This window comes from Saccoglossus kowalevskii, chromosome 11, assembly GCF_978046115.1.
Source record: "Saccoglossus kowalevskii chromosome 11, keSacKowa6.1, whole genome shotgun sequence".
Taxonomy (NCBI): Eukaryota; Metazoa; Hemichordata; class Enteropneusta; family Harrimaniidae; genus Saccoglossus; species Saccoglossus kowalevskii.
The window spans coordinates 22,618,976-22,641,904 of record NC_140651.1 but is presented as its reverse complement, the minus strand read 5'-3'; the positions used below and the strand labels follow the sequence as shown (position 1 = coordinate 22,641,904).

The following is a 22,929-nucleotide window of genomic DNA, read 5'->3' as shown; positions in this document are numbered from 1 at the left end:
TGTTTCTGATAGTAAATTTTTGACTAAAATCCTAATTTTATTAGTATGGCTACAGAAATAATAATAATAATTTCATTTATTACACCATAATGAAAGTTAACAAATCATTTTAGGCTGTTCTGTAATAAATTTAAAAACAAAAAATGCAATTTTCCATCTGCACATCTGAGGCTCCTGAAAAAACGTGGATGCTGTATATACACTGCTCTGATTGACAGTGTTTGATGTTCCATAACTACGGCAAGCAATTGATTACTTTAAATTGACATTTGGACGGAAAATAGAAGTAAAAATGTGAGTACAATCTTTCATTGACAGGACCTATCAACCGAGGCACATAGACACATCATTGTTCCTTTTGCTAACATATACCGTAACTGTTATTAATGAGACAGACCAATTAATGGGCAGGTTTGAAAAGGAAGTGAATTGATTTGTAGAAAAGCAAGCCTAGTTGAGGCTGTGTGATGTAGATAGGTTTGTCGTTATTGCGCAATTCTAAAATTGCTTATCCTGTTTGACTATCTGTACTGCACACAACTGTGGCTATGTACAGTTGCAGGCTTTATTTTTCTTATAATAAATTAATGGTCTAACAAATTTGAGGCATTAAAGGCAATTTTGGCCTTGAAAATAGCTGCCCAAATTTTAAAGTTGCTGCAGGTGTTAAATATCAAATACTAGTTCCAGGGCTAATTTCCTATTAGGCTAAATGTTTCATTTGGTTAAGTACCTGCTTGCAGTGTTTTTGTATTGTTTTCATTCTGAAGATTCTCACAAAATAATTATTGTATAATGATGTACACCATAAACCATTGTTTCACTCTGTTATATTCAAATTTGCATGTGATCAGACCTTCTAATTGTTTTAAAATGTGAATGAGGTCAAATCTGGCAGTAAATGCAATGAGGTACGCAATATATCATCAATTATAGATTATTACGTTAATCCTGTCTTATAGTATTGTATTTATGAGTAAGCTTATAACAGTTGCATAATCATGTATCATAAATACCCAGATCACAATTGCAGCATTATGAAAATCAGTGAGTTATTTTCACTAAATCAAAAATTGTTAATTCGTGAAATTTCAGCCAAACTAAAATAAGATGACTAAAGTTTGTCAATCTGTGTTTTTGATAACAACAGGCATTATCACTTTAATTTGCTTATTAGATGACACAAGCTAATAAGCATTTAGATATGGTTAAAGGCTTGATTCTCTGTACAAGGTGAACAGATGACAAGAAGTTTCAATATTGCAAGCCACATGATTAAGTAGCTTGCCTAAATCATGTGTTAACAGAGCATTAAAATATGAACATGTAGAAGACAGATGTTACTAGCATTTATCAAATATCATTTTCTGCATTACCTAGACAATAATACAGTATTTTTTATTTTTTTTTTATTTTGACAAAATCTATTTGTTGGCTTACATGTGTATGTATGGGCAATATAATTGAGACTTGGAAAATTCTTGATATTGTAGTACCCCCCGACATATGTGAAGTGTGGCCAGTTTCTTATATGTCTAGGGCGGGAAATCATAATGGCTGTGATAAATAAAGAATTATTTATTATGCACACAGTGTATTATACAATGGAAATAGTTTCCAACTATGGGTAGAAATCATTTGCATAAAAATAATGTATGCTTTGACAGACATTATTACTGTTGTTGTTTTATGAACCAGACATAGAACAACGACCGAAGACAATAAGGATGATGCAGAGGCTGAAACAAGTATCCAATATCCTAAAACAATATTTAATTGGATAGTGGTTCCCATTCATATAATTGTATTGTATATATCTGTATATATATTGATGTATGTTTAATGCTTTTGTTTCTGTAATCAGGGATGCTAATAATTTACCCAATTCTATTTTAAATTCTGTTGGTTAGTTAAAAATTTCAAATTTTTTAATTAAAGTGCTAGTAAAATCATTAAATTTGTCTAAACAACTCATATGTTATACATGTAACTTTAGATTTTAATTCATACAAAATAAATATTGAAAGTAAATATTATATTCTTGCAAGACTCCATTACATATACATTAAAAATCAATCTGTCTGTACAGTGTCATGGTTTTGACAGGTGTCTGTTTAATGTCATAGTTTAGATAATCGTGTTTCTGATACAATACTGTTTACAGACAAGTCTTTGAGTTTATTTTGGTTTAGGCATCTTATTTCTGGTACACAACTTTGCTTGTAATGTATCTTTTTTTGATTGGTTTTAGGGCTAAATAGAGTTAGACATCTTTCTTATACACAGCTTAAATTGGCTTACAAAATTACTGTTAACAGGTTTTCGCATTCATGTCATGGTTGAGACATGTACATTTTCTGGTTTTGACAGATTTCCGGTTTACAAAGGGCCCTGTTTAAATACTTAAAGGCTCATTTAGTATGGTATATCATAAACCACGCTAATGGACATAATGGCCACATTTGATTGATGTGTATTTTAATTTGTTTCCGGCTTTCCATATACATGTAGTGTGTATAACCTACATTAATAATAATCTGCCAAAGATATTAAAACTGTAATGAAAAGCTGCTTCAACTTATACATGTCAGTAACAAGCGACATGTATATGTAACCTTAAACTCCCACCTGTTAAAGCATGAGAATAGTGTAGACAGAACCAATCTAATTAAATGTTTAAGTATACACTTTGATTGGTATGTGTGTCTATTAAATACTGAATTATCTTATTTGTTATTTTTTTTTACCTCATTTCTATATTTACGATTGTATGTCATACAACCATTTGGGAGTTATATTTAATGTGGGAATGCTGTTGAAAATAAACAATTTAACGCGATTGAAAGTAAACTCTGTGAGTTCTATACATTTTTTTCAACCCTCACTAGACTGTATCTCTTAAATAACTAGCGTATTGAAAAATGGAAATGTGTTTAAAGCAATCATTGCCAGTTTTGTTAAACTTGTTGGTTTTAAGTTATCAAAAGATCTATTTATATATCAAAATGACTACCTTATAAATTTGCTCTATTAGAAGCGCGTATCTAATATAATTTCACATGAATTAATAATTACATTTACTTCATGCCAGATCATTAAAACACCACTTATTCTTGTCATAGATACATATTACTGTTATTTACTTAATAGAGCAAATTAGATGGTATGATAGGTTTCTTAAAATTGTTAATTTAATTTATGATAGCTCAAAAGAAAGTTGAATACACGTTTGCAGAAAAGAAGTGAATTTCTAGCTTTGCTAGCAAAATAATCAATTCTCAAACTAGAACTGTATGTATTTCCATGCAATACTGGCATAGTACTCTAAACATATTAATTAATCTCTGATTTTAAATTTCACTGTTTTTGCTGATAAGTGAAATCTGCTAAATTAAAATCCATGTAAGATGTAAGATTACAATAGAACAATGTGAATTTAAAACCGTATCGGTGAATATGCTTAATAGTTATTATAAATTAAAGACCCATGAAAATTAATAGTTTTACATTATTATGGTTCTAAGTCGTGACATTTTTAGTCCTTGTTCGGACGCAGTCCGAAAACAAAGACTTATGTTTTGACCTCCGTGTGTCCAAGCGTGCGTGCATGTGTGTGCGTGCATGCGTCTGTGCGTGCGTCCGGACCTGTATCTTAGAAATGCCTGGACCAATCACAATCAAACTTCACACATACATCATACATGATATTATACATATGCACGTCAATTTGTTTCACGATCTGATTCAAGATGGCTGATTGGCAGCCATTTTTGTGCTAAAAAATCCTAAAAATCAAGCATTTCTCGGCTGTTTACAGATGGATTTTGTTCAAACTTGGTATATACATTAGATATTATGGGACCTTGATGCAAATAATTTTGTTTTTCAGATAAAATTCAAAATGGCCGACTGACTTTGTTTTAATGATTGGGCTTCTAGAGCATTATCTCTTAAATGCTTTGACTGATTATATTCAAATATTATATATATTTGTTATACATCATGTTATATAATATACATGTAGTCAAAATGGCTGATTTTGAATGCTGTTCCAGAGCTTTATCTCTCAATATGGACAAGTACTTGTTTGACGATCAGATACAAATGTCAATCATTTTAATGTTAAAAAATCATATTCCTGACATGGTTATATTCCAGCTATATTACTACAAACAAAACTATGTATCTTAAATTTGATAACTAACGGGGACTGTGCCATGCATGGCTTGTTACTATACAGTTCATATTGTTCACATGTACAGTAACTGAATGTTCATTGTGAATTGGAAAAAAAAGCAACAAAAACCTGTGGCATCTTCGCTCAACAGTAACATTGCTGCAACTTCTTTCAGTACACATTAAATCATACATGAAATACTGAAATCATGAAATTGTCAGTAACTATGTTGAAGCCGTTCAGTCATTGCATCCATGGGTCCCATGCAAGAAATATTTTGTTCATTGATTTACATAAGTTTGAACACGCTACACTGCAATTCTAGTGTTTTAGTTTCTGAGCATAAAGTACGCTGCATTTGCTCTACATACCTGCAAGCTACACATGGGAAGTTACGAGGAGAATAAAACAGTATTTCGTGAATACGATACAACAAGATTGACAATCATGGCATTTATAAATCCATAAATAACCTGACGTGAATAAAACGGACATGATTATCTCTTTTTAAAATATCAGTCTATATTATCACACTATTATCTGATGATTCTAAATTACTATTATCAACTCCAGGTTAAAATCATTTTAACCTTCCCTTCTCTTTGTTGCCATAGCAACTTATTGTAGGCAGCTGTTGCTTTTGTTTGTAGCATTATTGGCGTTAAAGAGTGTGTCAGTTGTGATTTCTTCAAATATGAATTATTGAATTACTGATTTAATTGCAACACAGACTACCATTTATCACCCTACCCACGGATTCCATTCAATTCCCAATGATGTTTCCCTGCAGCACTATTTGTTTAACGTTTTTAATGTAACTATTGAAAATGTTGTTTTATTATCCTTGGGTGCAAGGTGATGACATGATTGATGTACAGGTGTGCGTTTATATGACTACAAATATTGATTTATGTCTCATATTTTTACACATGTTGCCTTAATATAAAAGTTATTACATCTATAAACACTGAATACAGTGATATATTAATCTTCTTATGTTGTAACAGTAGTTAAGCTCACAATATATTAATAAATCATTAATTAATTATCAATTTTTAATTAATAATCAATATTATTAATCAGTGAATGCTTTATATTAAAAAAAAAAAAACACTGATAGAAGAAGAATATTATTTTTTAACATCAATAAATTCCTAAAATTTGGATTTATAAGTTAATAATTTCTGCAGTCCACAAGAACTGTGTTGGATAGAAAAATGATTAGTTTATCATGGTTTATGATTGTCAAATTGAATAACCTCAACAGTGCATGTATTTTTATGCTGCCATATTCAGTAGAGTAGAACAGCTGTCTATTTGTCATGGTTGCTTTATATTTACAACATCAGAAGAGTATATAAAATGTGAGTGTTTAAATGTGAAATGTCATGCTTGTGTCCACTGCTTTCTCTTTCTAGATTTATGTGAATGTATGAAATTTAAACTAGCAGTCTGTCAGCTTTTATAGCTCTGCCGTTTGAGATGCATTATAAAAAAGGAATGCCAAATGCCAGTTTGGTCATTTTCAAGATCACATGAATATTCCCTTCAACTAGGAAATTGTAATTATTAACACTACCGGTAAATGAATCAATCTGACAGTCGTTAATCCAAAGTACCGTACCTACAAATAAAATATCAAAACATTAGTGCTGATTGTTTTCAAAAAGATGTCAGAAAAAGTTTTTTTTATCAAAAATGACAATAATATTCATAAAAATTATAGAATGAAAGTTATCAACAAGAAATTAAAAATATGACTGAGATTTACCCATGGTACATGTACCGGTACTTGCAGTATAGTCTGGGTGTAACTTAACTTCCAAGCTGGCTCTCACTGCTGTCTTTGTTTTTTCAGAAAAACTAATAATTTTTAAAGCAAGTTTCGTTATCATCAAATATATTTTTAATGCATACTTTGTAGTATTATTACAATTATCATAATTTTATATTCATTTCAAAATAGATAATTATTCATGTCGTTCGGTTTGAGTTCTGCACACGTATCCTGCTTGTTTTTTAATGGATTTTGTGCATGCATCAGTTTTGTTAGTTGTATCTTTTGTTTCAAGCAAGTCAGTCGTTTAATTTTCCTTTGAATTTCTATGCTGCAGGGCTATGGTGCTAATATTTAGTGATTTCCTAGAATTTGGTTGGCCAGTTAGTTATTCTTGCAGTTTCCTCCCTATGGCTCGAGCATTAAATCACAACTCTGCCATTTCTTTCCCAGATCATGTAGAGGTGATACTTGGCAACAGAGCAGTCTTTTAGTGCTGCAATCAGTTCTTTTGACTCTCCACCTTTCTCTACGCCTATAACCTACCACTAATGAGAGGTATTCAGGCAGAGTACTCTTCATAATTTTATTAATTGGCTTAATTAAAACAACCTCAGCTTGCTTTCAAAACTGTCATATATCTATATTTTGCATAGTAATCTGCTTAAATAAATATGTCCTACACAGTATTAACATTGGGAAATACCACAAAGATTAAGTTGAAATTATTGCTGACATTTATACTTGTGTTAAAAAAAATGAGTTTCTATGAAAACGGACAGCCAGCTAATAGCTGGAAGTTAAGTTATGCTCAAACTGTACTGTAGATATGTGACAGATTTAAAATCATGCTAAGCCCAGTTGAAGCCAGCAATGTAAAGCCATGCTTGGACATGTACAATATCAAAGCAAATGGGCTAGCCATTCCCAGGAAGAAGTTGAAAATATTTTTTTTTAAAAATGACAAAAATTAGAATATCATCTTAAAATGAACAAATCCAACATACATTGTAGGTCCAGCTAAGACACCATCTTATAAAATATCAAAGCTATCGAGCTAGTCGTCTTCAGTAGGAATTCAAATATATAGTTTTTTAACCAACAATTTTCACAATGAAATTAGAAAATTATATTTATCATCATGAAATGAACAAATCTGCGAGAGAATCAACCTAGGTAAATTTGTAGTGAGTATGCAGCATCTGACAGAACATATATGTTAATGAACCATCTCTCACTGTGGGATATCCAGTCTCACATTGTGGAATATTATCTTCATTATTCACGATAACGAGATCGACATGTAGTACTGATATATTTCAAATACATACAAACTATCCCTGCAGGCCACAAGGCACTCGTAATTTGCAGCTAAATGTCCAAAGTATAGTACTTGATATCAATGCCTTCTGGGTTATCATATTTTGAGTTGTGCTCATCTTAACACTACATTTAAACTTGAATGGTTTGGATTTTCGTCTCAATAAAATGATCGTATCCATGAAAAAATCTCTATTTTTGTATAGATATCAAAATTCTAATATTGGACTTACGGTTATATGCCACCAGTTTTGTCCAAAAACTTGAAAATATAATTTTTTTTTTAGGTAAATTCAATTGGTATTCATTTTACTGCATCTTGGCCAGTGCTTCTCTAATTAGGTAATTTGCATAATGTATATTTTGTTGTTATATTTTATGATTTCTATTTAGCATCCTTCACCTATTGGCTGTCTGTATTTCATGAACTTTGTACTATGGTATATTTGCCACAGACACATGGTTTAAGACTGACAATTGTCGGTTTGGGATCACTAGATCAGGAAATATATTCTTTTTCACCCCGGCTTACATCCGTGTGCATCCGGCCCTTAAAATCCAATATACCGGTACATTTAATGGATACTCAGCACAGCATGGTGCATAGTAAAGATATCGGAAGTTAATATGATTTCTACCGTTTATTTTCATGTGCTTCTATAAAAAAAAAATCACGACCATGATGTTGTATATCTGTGATATGTATCCAAGATTTACGGCAGAACAAACAATATATATATCTTCAAAAAATATATTAGGAAGGCAGTTGTTTGTGGGAAATATGTGATATCTTTAGCTACATGCACTTCTATACTGTGGCTTTGAATGACTATAATTTTTATATTACTATATTTTGTCTTGTTTTTGTCGTTATAACAGTTCGCAAACATTTGGTAGTTAGACAGTTTTGGTTTAGCATCCTTTGTCAGCATTTACTAGGAAAGTACTCCTTTTCAAACAGTCTCCATTTACAAACGTCTTTATTTGTTGCCAACCATGCCTGTTTTGCTCGGAAAGTACTCCTTTCATGTTCCGCACAGTCCCTGTTTACTAGTTTTCTTGTTCTCAGCAATGTTAATTTACTTGGAAAGGACTGTTTTCAGACCAAGGTTGTTCTCACATGATCTAACTGGTGATTAGTCAATTTTGTTGCAATGTCGTAGCAACATAATAACATTTGATTGCTGTGATTCATATTACGAGTAGTATTTCATGTTAGTAAATCTTTTTGTGAAGTTCATGCAGTGGTTTTTCTTTTAATTAGTCCCCGTTCAGACGAAGTCGGAAAACGAGGACTTATAATTCGGTCTCCGTCCGTCCGTGCGTCTGTGCGTCCGTCCGGAGTCATATCTCAGAATCCTTTGGACCGATTCCGTTCATTCTTTGCATGTGCCTAGTACCTTATGTGGGACATATGCACATGCAGTGGTTTAGCTTTTCGATTCAAAATGGCCAACTGGCAGCCATCTTGTTTTTTGAAAACGTTGTATTTTGGACATGCTCTGTCAGTTGTCATTCAAACTTGGTACATAGATTATACATGTTAGGATACATGTCCATGACGATTTATTTCGCAATTGGATCAAAGATGGTCGACTGGCAGGCATCTTTTTTTTTTTTTTTATGCGGTATCTTGGATGTGCTCTGTCAGTTTTCATTCAAATTTGGCACATACATGTACTTTATACATGTTAAGATGCATGTCCATGACAATTTGTTTCAAAATCTGGTCAAGGATAGCCGATTGACAGCCCTCTGACTTTTTGGCCTTACTACTATATTTCCACAATTTATGTACCATTTTCATTCGTATTTGGCACATACATCATACATATCAGTGTGTTTCATAATCAGATCAAAGATGGCCAAATAACGGCTGTTTTTGTTTTTGGCCATATTACTACTACACGGAACACGTGTTTTGATGTAAATAAATCTGTTGTATTCGCCACTTGGAACTCAAGTTTCAAGGACACACTCGCGACAACCCCTCCGCTTTAATATGACGAGCACAAAGAGAACTTTCAAAAATTTAACGGGGACTGTGTCATTTTCAATGACTTGTTTTTAATAAATTGATTTGTAATTTTATTACGTTTTAATCGAAGACAACTTATACCATATACCTTAGGAGTTTCTACTAAGGTTTATACTTGTACACACTACTACGGTAAGGTCTATGCTTGTAATCTGCTGTCCAAACTTGTGGCAATGAACGTATTAAAAACGTATACATTCATCCATACATGTATACCGGTAATCCAGTATGGAAGCACTTTCCAGTCATTCTAATCCATGGATTAATGCTTGAGTTGAATCGTTTAGATTAAAAGCCATCTACATCAATTGTACTACTTGGAACATTAAGTGAAAGCCATGCAAGTTAAACCTCATGCCATGTCGCCATTAATTGTCTAGACAGTCTACCTACATAGATTGGGGAAATGTTTAAAAACTGTGTATGAATAACAACTCATTATAAATACTTCATTTTAAGATTTGTAAGTGATTTACGAATATTGGGGAAAAAATAAACACCAACTGATATAATAATAATATGCCACCTGCAAATTTTTCTTCCTTGTAATTTTGTACTGTGTTGTTAAGCATCAAATTACTGAGGGATTTTTTTTTTAAATTTCTATCTCTGTTGGAAGCTTCAATGTTCATTTTAATCCTCTTTTATACTATCGTATGTTTGTTATTCTCTGCATGGGGATAAGTTACATGGCTGTAAATTTGTGTCCATAGTATTTAATTTTGCTTTTAAATTATGTTGTTTTTTTATTTCATCATTCTATTTTCCATAATCAATTTTATATGGATAACCTTTATAATAATAAATGTTCCTTAGTGGAGAGGGATCAACTAAATACTACAACAAAATTAATAAGATGCAACATACTTAAGTAATAAATTAAATATTATTATTTGGCAGTAAACATCAAAATCAACTAGTCATGGACTGAATATTGTGGGTCTAACAAATCCTGTGTAATATGTACATGTACTGTATAGTACGAGTACATGTGTTACAATGTAATTCTCATGCTGGAGTCGTTTCCTCTCAATTATGGAGATGGCTGTGTAGATTTATAACCTCTTGGCCATTTTATTTTTCTTTCACTTAAACGCTGAAAACAAAGGGGATACAACTAGTTCACTATGTGCATGTATAACACAGCAGATCAGATTGCAGTGACAACACTTCATCGCTGTATTTTGTGTGGGAATTATTATGTCAGAATCCTTCTCTGAGAATGATGCTCCATAGATACAGATGCCACTTTGTCTGATTCACTCGGTTTCAATGCCGACCATCCGTGGTAGTCTCTACAACCAGTGAGTGCTAGTGGTAGGAAAAGCTGTATTTGATTTTAGTGAACATCAATCAGCATTCAACAACTCAATTCAATTTCAAATTTCATCATAGATTTTATCATCTTATGTCATAGCTTAATTTTGCAATTTTGCAGCTTCACATTCCATTCCCATGGAAACACATCAGCATATTTTACTGTTGTGTTTGATTTCATCAACAGTAAATACAGGTTTATAATTCAATTAAAGGAGCACAATTTTATGCTGAAAAGATGATTCTTGCAACTGCTACTCTGTTTTATTGAAGAGGTGTCATATTTGACTATGTCTTGGACATATACAGTGCTAGACTAGATTTTTTCAAACATATGTTTCCCACTAGCCGCGAAATTTCTTTCGCGGTCACGCTAGTTTTTGCGATCGTGCTAAAAAGGCCAAATTGACAATTACCCCCGGTATTTATATTTAATACGGTACATGTAAGGGTTATGTGGGTAACATTTTAAGAGTGATGTTCACATAAATTACAATTGTTACTACATGAGTGTATGTATGACAAATTAAGCTAACTATAAGAGTTCATAACATGGAGTACAATTGTGGAGTCTCTCAGCTCTCCATTCTTGTACAATCATGATTTTTTTTTGTTATTACCGAACAAATCATGAGAACTCCATGCCTACTCGTGATGTATTCTCAATAGAGTGTACCTTCTCAATTATTTACAAAACCTAACATCATCACGTATTTTTCCTCCTTGAACCAAATACATGTTGTTGAAATCATTATTTAAAAATACTATATACATGTATATGCCTCAAGTAAAACTGCTTATCTGACAGAACCACTCTGGATTATGAATTTGCTAAATATAATATCATTTGTTATATATTTTATATACCGGTATTTGTTATCTCTTAACACTTTGATGCTGTACACTGATAGAAATGTTATTTTAAAAGATGCAATACAACATTATTATCATTATTATTTGTGCATGCATCCACTTCGGACGGCATTGTTTTTAGACCTGCCTCTTCTCTTTTTTAAGCTTAACAGATTATTAAGCCGGCAGAAATACTTGAAAACCTTTCTATAATGACCCTACAACCTGTGTATATTGACAACCACATACATGCGTGGCACCCTGTCTCTATATTGACATATCTTAGCAAGGTGTACATGTACGTTGTATCTTTAATAAGTTATTTGAACAGTCTGTATGTACCTATACTGATCTAAAAGCTGTGTCTATCTGTTCTGTTACTGTAAAATCTGTTTTATAAGCCTTGACTTTTATTAAAATGGTACCACAGAGGAGATGCGGTTTCTATCAGAGCATCCACACATTGTGAATTTTTGGTTCTCAATTGTTCATGTGTACGACTTCTATTAGGGATGTGGCTTCTAATAGAGATTTAACAGTACATGTACAATGTATATCCTGGCTATATCTACATAGATCACCTTTCTAAGCTGACATATTGTAAAAATACCCTATATATATATATACACAATATTTATACTGAGATGTATTCATAATGGTTATAATCATAGTATTTCTAGAATTCCAACTGTTCCAAAGGTGACGTTTATCAAAAACACTAATCACTGTGTGCTATCAAATAGAAACCTTTGCAGATGGAGGTCTCTCTCATTTGTATGGCCACTCTAATGGTTCCTGTGTCACAGCTGCGCCTGAGTGTTATTCGTGAATAATACTCTTATGCCTATTTGAATTCATACTCTTCTTTCTGCTGGACTTAAGACCATCTGTACAGATGGTCAGACGTGTGTGCATTACTCTCTCAATGCCTGATTGATTTGTGATTCAACAGACTTGTGTATTCTCCTCAATATTTTTCAAATCATGTGCATACTGATGTACAAAACGAGAAATTTAACAGCTGTGATTTGGGTATATATGTATTGTAGTACTATTATAGTTAATCTGGATGTAATTTGATTTTAGAAGTGAAGTGGAAATAGCTTTCTGTGTATTAAGTGAATCATGTTGAGCCTTTACTAGAAATCTCGAAAGAGCTTGTAGGATCCATGAATAACAATTTTGAAAATTCTGAGTTTCATCTGGGATGACGCTGTTTTGTGCGCATGATTATTATCGTGTATGTATATATGTATCTAACTTCTGTGGTGTAGTAACTTTAGGTTTTATGCATCTTATATATCAACTTTGTGATTAATTCGTCTCTGCATATATGTCTGAGAGACAGAAGTGAAAATACAAAATGATTGCTATGCACTGATGCAGTTGTTTGTCAGAAAATGGTGACAAAAATAACAATGTGCAAGTGCAAGTCAATATTTATTGTCATCATACCAAGTTTGATTCAAAATCAGCCAGGTCATCTCAGAAGACTTGGTTGAAGACATATATCGGGATTAGCTCAATTTTATGTCAAAAATGGCCACCAGTCGGCCTTATTAAAAACAAAACTGGCGTGCTGCATATATATGCTATTGTACCAATTAAGTTTAAAATTCTAAGTTTGATCAATGCATGTTGAAAAAATTGAACGCAAAATTAATAATCTTGGTTTTCAGACTTAGTCCGAACAGGGTTTAAAAATAATGATGTGATAGAGTGCTGGAAAACGATTCTGCCGAGTTTTACTAGTTCAATGTCAAACCTCCATCCTCCATGACACTATATTATGCAATGTAACTGGATTGTGTGTCATTGTGCATTTTAAAAGGTTTGGTTCTATGACAAGTTGTTTCAGTCCTCGTTCGAACGTAAGCCGCAACTGGGGACTTATGTTTTGACATGTTTATTTTTGCGCATGTGTGCATGCATCTCCAACTGTATCTTGGACATGTCTGATCTGATCACATTCAAACTTCACAAATACATCACATATCTTTGCTGATATATGCATGTTTATTTGTTTCATGATCTGATTCAAAATTTTTGTGCTAAAAATTCATAAAAATCAAGCATTTCTGCCATTACATAACCAGATCTTGGTTGTGTATGGACAGATTTCATTCAAACTTGGTACAAACATTGGGGCCTTGATGTGACCTGGATGCAAGTCATTTTGTTTCTCAGATCGGATTATATAGAAATAGCTGCCTGGTGGCCATTTTGTTTTAACAAATTTATTTCCAGCGCTTTATCTGGGGCATTCCCTCACCAAACATTTTCAAACTTTACATATACATCGTACATCATGTTGCATATATGCATATTTATTCATTTTGTTATCCTATTCAAGATGGCCAAATTGTGGTGTTTTAATGTTAAAAATTCATCAAAATCAAGCATAGCAGATTTTGTTCAAACTCTGCCTGTAATTTGAACTTAATGGGATCTTGGTGCATGCCATTTTGTTTTTCAGATTGGACTCAAAATGGCCAACTGGGGGCCATTTGGTTTTAGTAGTTTTGGACCATATCTCTGATATTTTCTGACTTTTCAAACTCTATATACTTCTTAAACTTGAGAACTCGCAGTGACTGTGTTCACCCATTATTGCTTTGAAACTGATGGATCAGAGGTCACTGCTTACGAAATTAGTATTTTTAAGCATTGGTTAATAAGAATTTAGTTTTTCTCGTACACATGTATGAAATGTACAACTGTATAAGCTTCATGCCAGATTGTGTGCCATGCACTTTAATAGCAATTATTCAGAACTCAAACTTTATTTCCTAAAAACCAGACTATGTACATAATTATACAGGCTTAATTATACCATGGTGATTGGCTGATGGTAGTCATCTCTGACATCACTATATTGGAATTTATGACCAATTTCACATTTTTCTCATTTGTATTGAGTTTGAAGTTGCAATCTGAGTTGACAGCTGTATTGTTCGACTGTCGCACTGCATTACACGTCACAACATTGATTTTGTTTTTAATCATGTGCTTGCAAGTATCGAGTGGGTGGTGCATGAATTGCAGTAAGTAATATTCTTTACAAATATGTTTTCTCCCACCACATGGATTTATGCAATCAGCTCATCAGGTTTAAATGAGATTGGTTTCTAACAAGTGTATGTACTACAGTATTCTCATGGAAACCATCTTTCTTTTGCACCTTCAAGTCAGAATTTATTATCATAACCGGATAAGGGCTACATGCTTTTTGAAAATGATGTATTAGACTGTTTTTGGATTAACATCACGACAAATCCCCCACCCTTATGTTTAAGCTGTATTCAAGGTTTCCAGAGCTTAGTGTACATCGGTCATATGCTTGCTAAATTGCTGGAATTGGACATGATGGGGTGAAACACTTATAATATGTGTGGCAAATAGCAACAAAAATGTTTTCCTTACAAATCTATGTTAGCGGCTCGGATGTTTAATACTGATATATAATTAAACCAGGGCTCCTCAATCCCTAGGATTGCACCATGGGATACTATTTTCTTGTTTTTTAAACAATTAATTTGTCTATTGTTTCCCATTATTTCAGTAAGGAAATAAAGCTGAAAATTAATCCAATAAACAATCCTGCACTTTTAAAAAAAAAAAAAAAATGTTAGTGTATGGTCACATGTATGCAGTTTTGTTTAGACAAGTCAAACGGTTTTGTGAATAGACATGTTTTGATTTCTCTAGTTGCGATATAGTCAAATATCTTCCTAAAACTATGTATTTATACTGACTGGAAACATATCAATGTTGATCACTGACATGCACTAGATACATGTATCTTTCTCAAAGATATTATTTCTGTTACGAAATGCACATATAATGGGTTTATCATCAGTTCTTATTGTGATTATTAAAGCAGAATCCCTTTGTCTTATGTGTGTGATTATGTGGGTGATATTCATTATAGGTTTATAACAATTCACATGTGTTTAGGCACTGGGATTACTTCAAATATCATTGTTCTCATTATCTTCAACTGAGGTCAGTAAATTGGCGTGCACATGTATGCAATGATTCATGTTTATTTCCTCTATTGTCCTCTATGTGACTCTGACTTCTGTGAACTTTTCTGTAAGTACTTTGATCCGTTCATCGTAAGAAATAATTTTGATAACAGACAGTGATCATACAGTCTGTCATATAGTTCCAGGGAGCTGTAGGATCTCTTTAAAACTTTTGATTTTGCAAAATTCTTTATTTTGACTTTCTTTGTTAATGCGGCAAATGCTCCTGTAATTTTGGTCGTGTACGGCAAGAATGAATTCCCTTCACGGATCAGTTTCTATATGATGCGAATAGCAATTGCCTCTGAGCTTTTTTTTCTAAAGATATTAATAGTGACAACAGGTCTTCATGACAAGTTCATACCAGTGAAGTGTATGACAATAAGATTGAATTTTTCTTATCTGCCGTAGCCTGAGGTTTAAGAAAATCCAGGCAGCAAGTGCATCGATGGTGTATGACCAGTGTAATGACACTACAAATATGCTTACTGTGGCTGAGACACATATTTTTTTTCCATAAGCTTCATTGTTGCGTCACAAGTTGCAGTACAATATGAAATTATTTGATACATTCTTCAATGATTCTGTTTCTGAGGCACGTTCTTATAGATTATGGTAATATCAGTCGGTTGATATATTACAAAGGCACGTCTGAATGATTAATAGCTGATACTTTGCAGATATTACAGAAAATATCTTCCAATATTTGTTATGTTAAATTACATCAAACGTACACACTGTGAAGCCAATCATGAACATATGAATGCTGTTGATATTAAAATTAAATTAAATTTCTGTTTGATTTCTTTTAGTTGCTGTTAGCCCTGGATGAAGTGTATCGACTTGGCGGTCCAAATTTCCACCGACTACAGATTTTCAGTTGCGTATTTGATGATCTTGTTGAAGATACGCCCATATTTGGTGATATTCTGAAAGCTATCAAGGTACGTAATAAATTCATTTTTTAATACAAACAGAATATACTGTCAAAATGATGAAAAAACAGTTTTCAACATTTTATTAGTCCCCACATTCAGATAAAATATTAAAACTTTATGTGTACAACAATTTTCCAGACCTGCTGGGTCGGTCGATTAATGTCTAGCTTGACCATACAGCTAGAAATGTAATACCCATATATCCACATCAATGTATTTTATAATTTGATCATGTACGTCTGACTGACGGCCATTTTTTACACAAAAACTAGTCTAAAACCTTACACTTGCATGTGTCTGCAATAATTTCTTAGCCGACACTGGAGCCATTTTCAGCGATATAATATATTGTGCGGCAGTTAGATTCCCATAGCAATAAAAATGTAATTTGATACATAAATAGATCATTATTCCAAAAAACTGAATTAATATCGATGAAATTGGACACATTATGACATCGCATTATTGCAAAACTAGTACATATTGCTATAATGACAGAGATGAAGCTCTAACACTAATTGAATCGTATTAAAGTGTCAATAAACAAAAAGATGTGATTTAAATATGATGATATATGTACTTTACAGAAATTAGGTTTTCTGGAGAAAACCATTATAGGTTACTGATCATGAACACGTCCATGAAAGTGACAAATATTATATATATACAGATTCTGAGAGGGGCAGTTCTGGCCATGCTTAGATTGAGTTAACCTTGCATTATTTCAAAGTGAATTGTATTTCACTTCAGTCATACAAACATTATTCTTCATTACAAACTTTCTGGTAAATATAATTGTACAATTGTAGGGTAGACATATATTTCACCTTGCAAATAGTTAAGATGCAAATAGTTATGTCAATTTATCATTCTGTATATCTATCTCGATTTTATCGTTAATTTGTTGTTAACTCTGCCCTTTTGTGAGATTTAAAAATTGGCATTTAACTGGTGTAAAACAAGGTTTGTTAAATTGACATATGAAATGTGGTGAGTTTTACCTTTTACTAAAATGCAGTCTTATGTCAAAGAAACTCCTGAATTTTGATCTGCTGTATGATTTGCTGTATGAGTTGCAGTTGAATTATATCAAATTATGAAAAATTGGAGTCAACTTTTGTCACCATTCAAAAAATTAAACCAACATAATTTTATTTTCTTTCAAAAATGTTGATCAACACTTGTAGGAAACATAAAATTATGTTTACTTGATTCAAAATTAACAAAGAAATTTGTGAAAAATGTCCAAAATGTAGCCACATAATTAATTGAGTTGGGAAAAATGATCAATGGGTTAATGACAGAGTTTCAAATTTTTTGGCTTAAGACGTGATTGTTATTGACACATGTATCAGATGTAATCAGTTTTAGGCAATTATTTTAGTTTTGTACCGAACATGTTGATGTGTTGTGGAAGGCATCCAGATTAATTACCCTTAAAAGTTTATGAAATGATCATAAAATATTGAAAACATATTTAAAGCGGGGAGTCATCACCTGCACATACGTCAGATGGCCATAGCGTGTCATTGTTTATAAGCAAGCTTCTACTCATGAGCCTTTGCGTTTTCAGCGTATGTTGATATCGTTGCTCGGAACTCAATTCCCTCACGTGTCCAGGTGATGACCCTCTCGCTATAATGTTTCCACGCATACAGAAGTAGGACAAAATTTATCTCTGGGAAACATACAATAATATGTATTCAACTTGTGAAAAACAAAAGTACTTACAAACAAGTATTTATCAAATTCAGTTACAGACACATTCTTAGTAATGCAATAAACTCAGAACTCAAAACCAGAGCCATTTTCAATTTTTTGATATTAATTGTGTAATAATAATAATTTATTACATATGTACTGCAGTTTATTTTGATTCGTCCCTGAAATCAAAATCGGTATTTCCACAACCCATATGCAAATGAGGTCTGAGAGCAAACAAAGTAGTCCCTTCAGGAGTACCGTTTTTCGAAATAAACAATATTTAGTAGTACGATATTTTCCCCTTGGGGTACATGAATATACTTGCCGAGTGAAATGAAATTTGAACTACAGTAATGGTACTTTTAGGCAGTCACTTATTTTGAGTCAAACTAATTTGCATATCACCCATGCAATAATGTTTTCGGTATTTTCACAGTCGATATGCAAATGAACATGGTATTTCCATTGGCTACCGAACTATTTTTATTTTGTAAACACATTTTCGTCTGCTATTTTTATCCGGTTCAAATCATTCAGCAACATATTTGGCATGTCAGGTGTACATCACATAAAATACTACGATTGGGAGAACTTAATGTATGTTGATCACCTGGAAATTGAGTTATATAAACCTTGAAGGGCTCTGGAAAGACCCACCCGCAGTAAAATCAGCGGTTACTATAGTGCCGCAACCGTTGAACATCGAGATACCAGGAGGTTTCTGCTGGCGACGTCGCAGCGTTACTGAGTTCCAAATAAAGATTATTAGTGCCAAATGAGCAATATTTTAACCGGTAACCAAGACTCATTCAATCCACGACCAGCAAGCAATATCATAAAGGAAGTTGTAGCTTGCAGCTCAGCGACGACCGCTGCCGACGAAAGTCATCCCGTCTGTGGAGTATCGCTTGTTTGCCAATGCACAATTCTGTGGAGGAACTTTTAACTTCAACATAAACTGTGTATCATAATCGTCCAGTTCAAGTTCTGGCTCTGTCGTGGCCCCAACTAAACATCCACGAGTAATTTACTCGGACAGTGATTCAGATTAGACGTTTGATTATTTTATTTCCACACAGACAGTGACACGCGTTCTACACTGGCACGGGCTGCTAGGGCATAACACTGTCTTGGAACATATTAATGTGCAATGGGGTTCCCCGATCTAAATTCCATTCGATTTGTTGCACGTTCTTTCTTTAATATGAAATAATCAAATATGGAACATGTATAATAATAACAGAACCCCACACCCTTCCCGTGGCTTTCGTTGCGTATGGAAGTTATTTTCACTTGAGATGCGGTGTATTCTGCTTCGCTTCGCTCGTGAAAGTACGGCCACAGGATACACCGCATCGCTTGTGAAAATAACGTCCATACGCAACGAAAGCCACGGGGAGGGTGTGGGGTTTTGTCATATTATTACATATGTACTGCAGTTTATTTTGATTCGTCCCTGATATCAAAATCGGTATTTCCACAACCCCTATGCAAATGAGGTCTGAGAGCAAACAAAGTAGTCCTCTCAGGAGTACCGTTTTTCGAAATAAACAATATTTAGTAGTACGATATTTTCCCCTTGAGGTACATGAATAAACTTGTCGAGTGAAATGAAATTTGAACAACAATAATGGTACTTTTAGGCAGTCACTTATTTTGAGTCAAACTAATTTGCATATCACCCATGCAATAATGTTTTCAGTATTTTCACGGTCTATATGCAACATGGTATTTCCATTGGCTACCGAACTACTTTTATTTTGTAAACACGTTTTTGTCTGCTATTTTTATCCGGTTCAAATTTGTGACATGTCAGGTGTACATCACATAAAATACTACGATTGGGAGAACTTAATGTATGTTGATCACCTGGAAATTGAGTTATATAAACCTTGAAGGGCTCTGGAAAGACCCACCCGCAGTAAAATCAGCGATTACTATAGTGCCGCAACCGATGAACATCAAGATACCAGGAGGTTTCTGCTGGCGACGTTGCAGCATTACTGAGTTCCAAATAAAGATTATTAGTGCCAAATGAGCAACATTTTAACCGGTAACCAAGACTCATTCAATCCACGACCAGCAAGCAATATCATAAAGGAAGTTGTAGCTTGCAGCTCAGCAACGGCCGCTGTCGACGAAAGTCATCCTGTCTGTGGAGTACCGCAGTTGCATGGCTTGTTTGCCAATGCACAATTCTGTGGAGGAACTTTTAACTTCAACATAAACTGTGTATCATAATCGTCCAGTTCAATTTCTGGCTCTGTTGTGGCCCCAACTAAACATCCACGAGTAATTTATTCGGACAGTGATTCAGATTAGACGTTTGATTATTTTATTTCCACACAGACAGTGACACACGTTCTACACTGGCACGCGCTGCTAGGGCATAACACTGTCTTGGAACATATTAATGTGCAATGGGGTTCCCCGATCTAAATTCCATTTGATTTGTTGCACGTTCTTTCTTTAATATTAAATAATCAAATATGGAACATATGTAATAATATCAGAACCCTACACCCTCCCCGTGGCTTTCGTTGCGTATGGAAGTTATTTTCACTCGAGATGCGGTGTATTCTGTTGTATTTTAACTCGCTTCGCTCGTGAAAATACGGCCGCAGGATACACCGCATCACTCGTGAAAATAACTTCCATACGTAACGAAAGCCACAGGGAGGTGGTGGGGTTCTGTCATAATTCTTTATTGCATCTTTGGAAATACAATCTATTCACTACATTAAATTACCCACCTTAGACATTTTGAGCTGAAAGCATTAATCTGTGATTCAGCCAATGATGGAGAGAGAAATCTACTACTAGGTCAGGGGAAGCCCCATGACCTCATGGATTTTCTTCTACGTCACATACGCGTGCCCAAGGTCAAGAGGTCTCCAATATGGAGGGGGACCAGGCTATTAGCCAGGAATTTGCAACTGCCAGTTCAAAACAATTCAAATTCATAAAAAAAGTACATGGTTTTAGATATATTTTCAGTAGTACAATAAGAAAAAAACAGAACAATGGGAAAAAGTTGCCAGTCCAAAATCAAAGTTGTCAGTCCGTTTGGTGGGTGGACCAAGCAGGGCAGGTCGTTGGTTTCATTGCTCCTCCGCTTCCTGCCAGCCAGAGATTGTCAGTCGGGGCCAGTACCAGGGATTTTTCCAGAGCACTGTCTCCTCTATGGGTCACTCACCCTTTGAAGACCTGCAGGCGTTCCCAGAGGGGACTGACCCGACTATCAGAGGTTTGATTGGACACACCCTTGCTCACTTTGTCAAAGTAAAGGGACCCCAGGTGGGTTCGTCGAAGTCTGATTCCTTGGGTGCAACCTCGATCCGCCACTCGCAGCCCGTTCTCAGAAACCACTCTGTGAACCATGCCGTGGGGGTGATGTGAGAAGTCATTGGTCCTAGTGACCCGATATTTATACCCTCACCCTCAATTCTTGAAGTAGTCGCTCTTGGTAGTGTTGTGGCTTCCGGATTCCAGATGGCGAGATCCCAGGTAATTTTGACTGCGCAGCTAGCGCCCCTGGTCCGACAGATTGCTGGATGTGGCGGAGGGCACACAGAACCAGCAGAGTCTGGAGCCAAACCTCACGCCCTGACCTGATCTCTCGATTCCTTCCCCCAACCCAGGTAACCCAAACTTTTGTTTGGCAGGACGAGTAAAGGGGGATGGACGCGTTCCATGGAGTTTCTCGGTATTTTAGTCAGAAACAGTCCACCACATCCTGAGAGCAGAGTTGCAACTCATTAACTTTTTGTGGCCAGCACACTGGAAGGTAATACAATGTGTCTCCAGGACTCTGAAGTCTCAGAGGCGGAATGCACCAGTCTCCTAGACCAGCAGATATATTGATTGGTGGGACTCACATGGCTATGTGTGATATCCTGCAGTGTTATCTGGCTCTCTTGGAAGGGGCTACCTCTGTGCAGCAGGATGTTGTTTTGGCTGCCTGTGTTTTCGCTGGCGAACTGAGTCATGGGGTGTGTCACCGCCTCAGTTACACAGAATGATGGGGAGATGGAGAGTGCAGTCTCGGAGCTTCGAGAAGCCACCGACCAGATGATACAGGTGGAATCCGAGAGCCAATTGGCTGCTACCAAGGGCAGATGCCCCTACTCTCCCGGGGGGAGAGAAGAGTGCCCCCCCCCAAGAAGGGACCGGGTTTCGGACCCTCCTCTTCCTCGGGTGGTTTCCCCCCAGGTCGTGGGGAAGCAAGTTTGATGCTTCTGTCTGCGTCAAGGGGAATGGGCAAGTGTTCGGCAGGGGGCAGAGTCTGAACTTTTCAACTCTTATGAACCACGAGGGGACTCACATCAACGAAGGAGAGTTTGCCCCCAATGTAGAACCACCAAACCCATGGCCACATATCCCTGTCGCACACAGCAGTGTATTCTGGCTTGGAAAGAGTGGGTAATCGACCCCTGGACACTCCAGGTGGTGATGCATAGTTACACAATTCTGCAGCTATCTGCCCCCACATTTGAGGCACTGTCGAAGGATCCCCTCAAGCAGAGGCAATCTGACAGGAGGTAGACAGTTTGCTTACAAAGGCCAGGCGGCAAGTCTGGGCTTCTACTCACATGTGTTTGTAGTTCCAACAGCTACAGATGGCCGGCGTCCAGTTCTGAATCTAAGCAAGCTAAATCAATATGTACTCCTCGATCGGTTTCACATGGAGACGTCAAGCACTGTTTTACTCTCTGTGCACCATTTCGATTGGTTAGCCTCGCTAGACATAAGCGATGCTTGCCTTCATTGGCTCCTTT

General features: G+C 35.1%; 1 protein-coding gene across 1 annotated transcript in view; it reads left to right on the top strand.

Moving 5' to 3' along the window:
• The window catches only part of LOC100372155 (uncharacterized protein C6orf118-like), a 93,025-nt gene that overhangs the window by 50,560 nt on the left and 19,536 nt on the right, over nucleotides 1-22,929 (top strand). Inside the window, exon 3 of the mRNA XM_078007662.1 lies at nucleotides 16,322-16,453. Coding sequence (XP_077863788.1) covers nucleotides 16,322-16,453 — 132 coding nt within the window. The remainder of the gene's footprint in view (nucleotides 1-16,321; nucleotides 16,454-22,929) is intronic.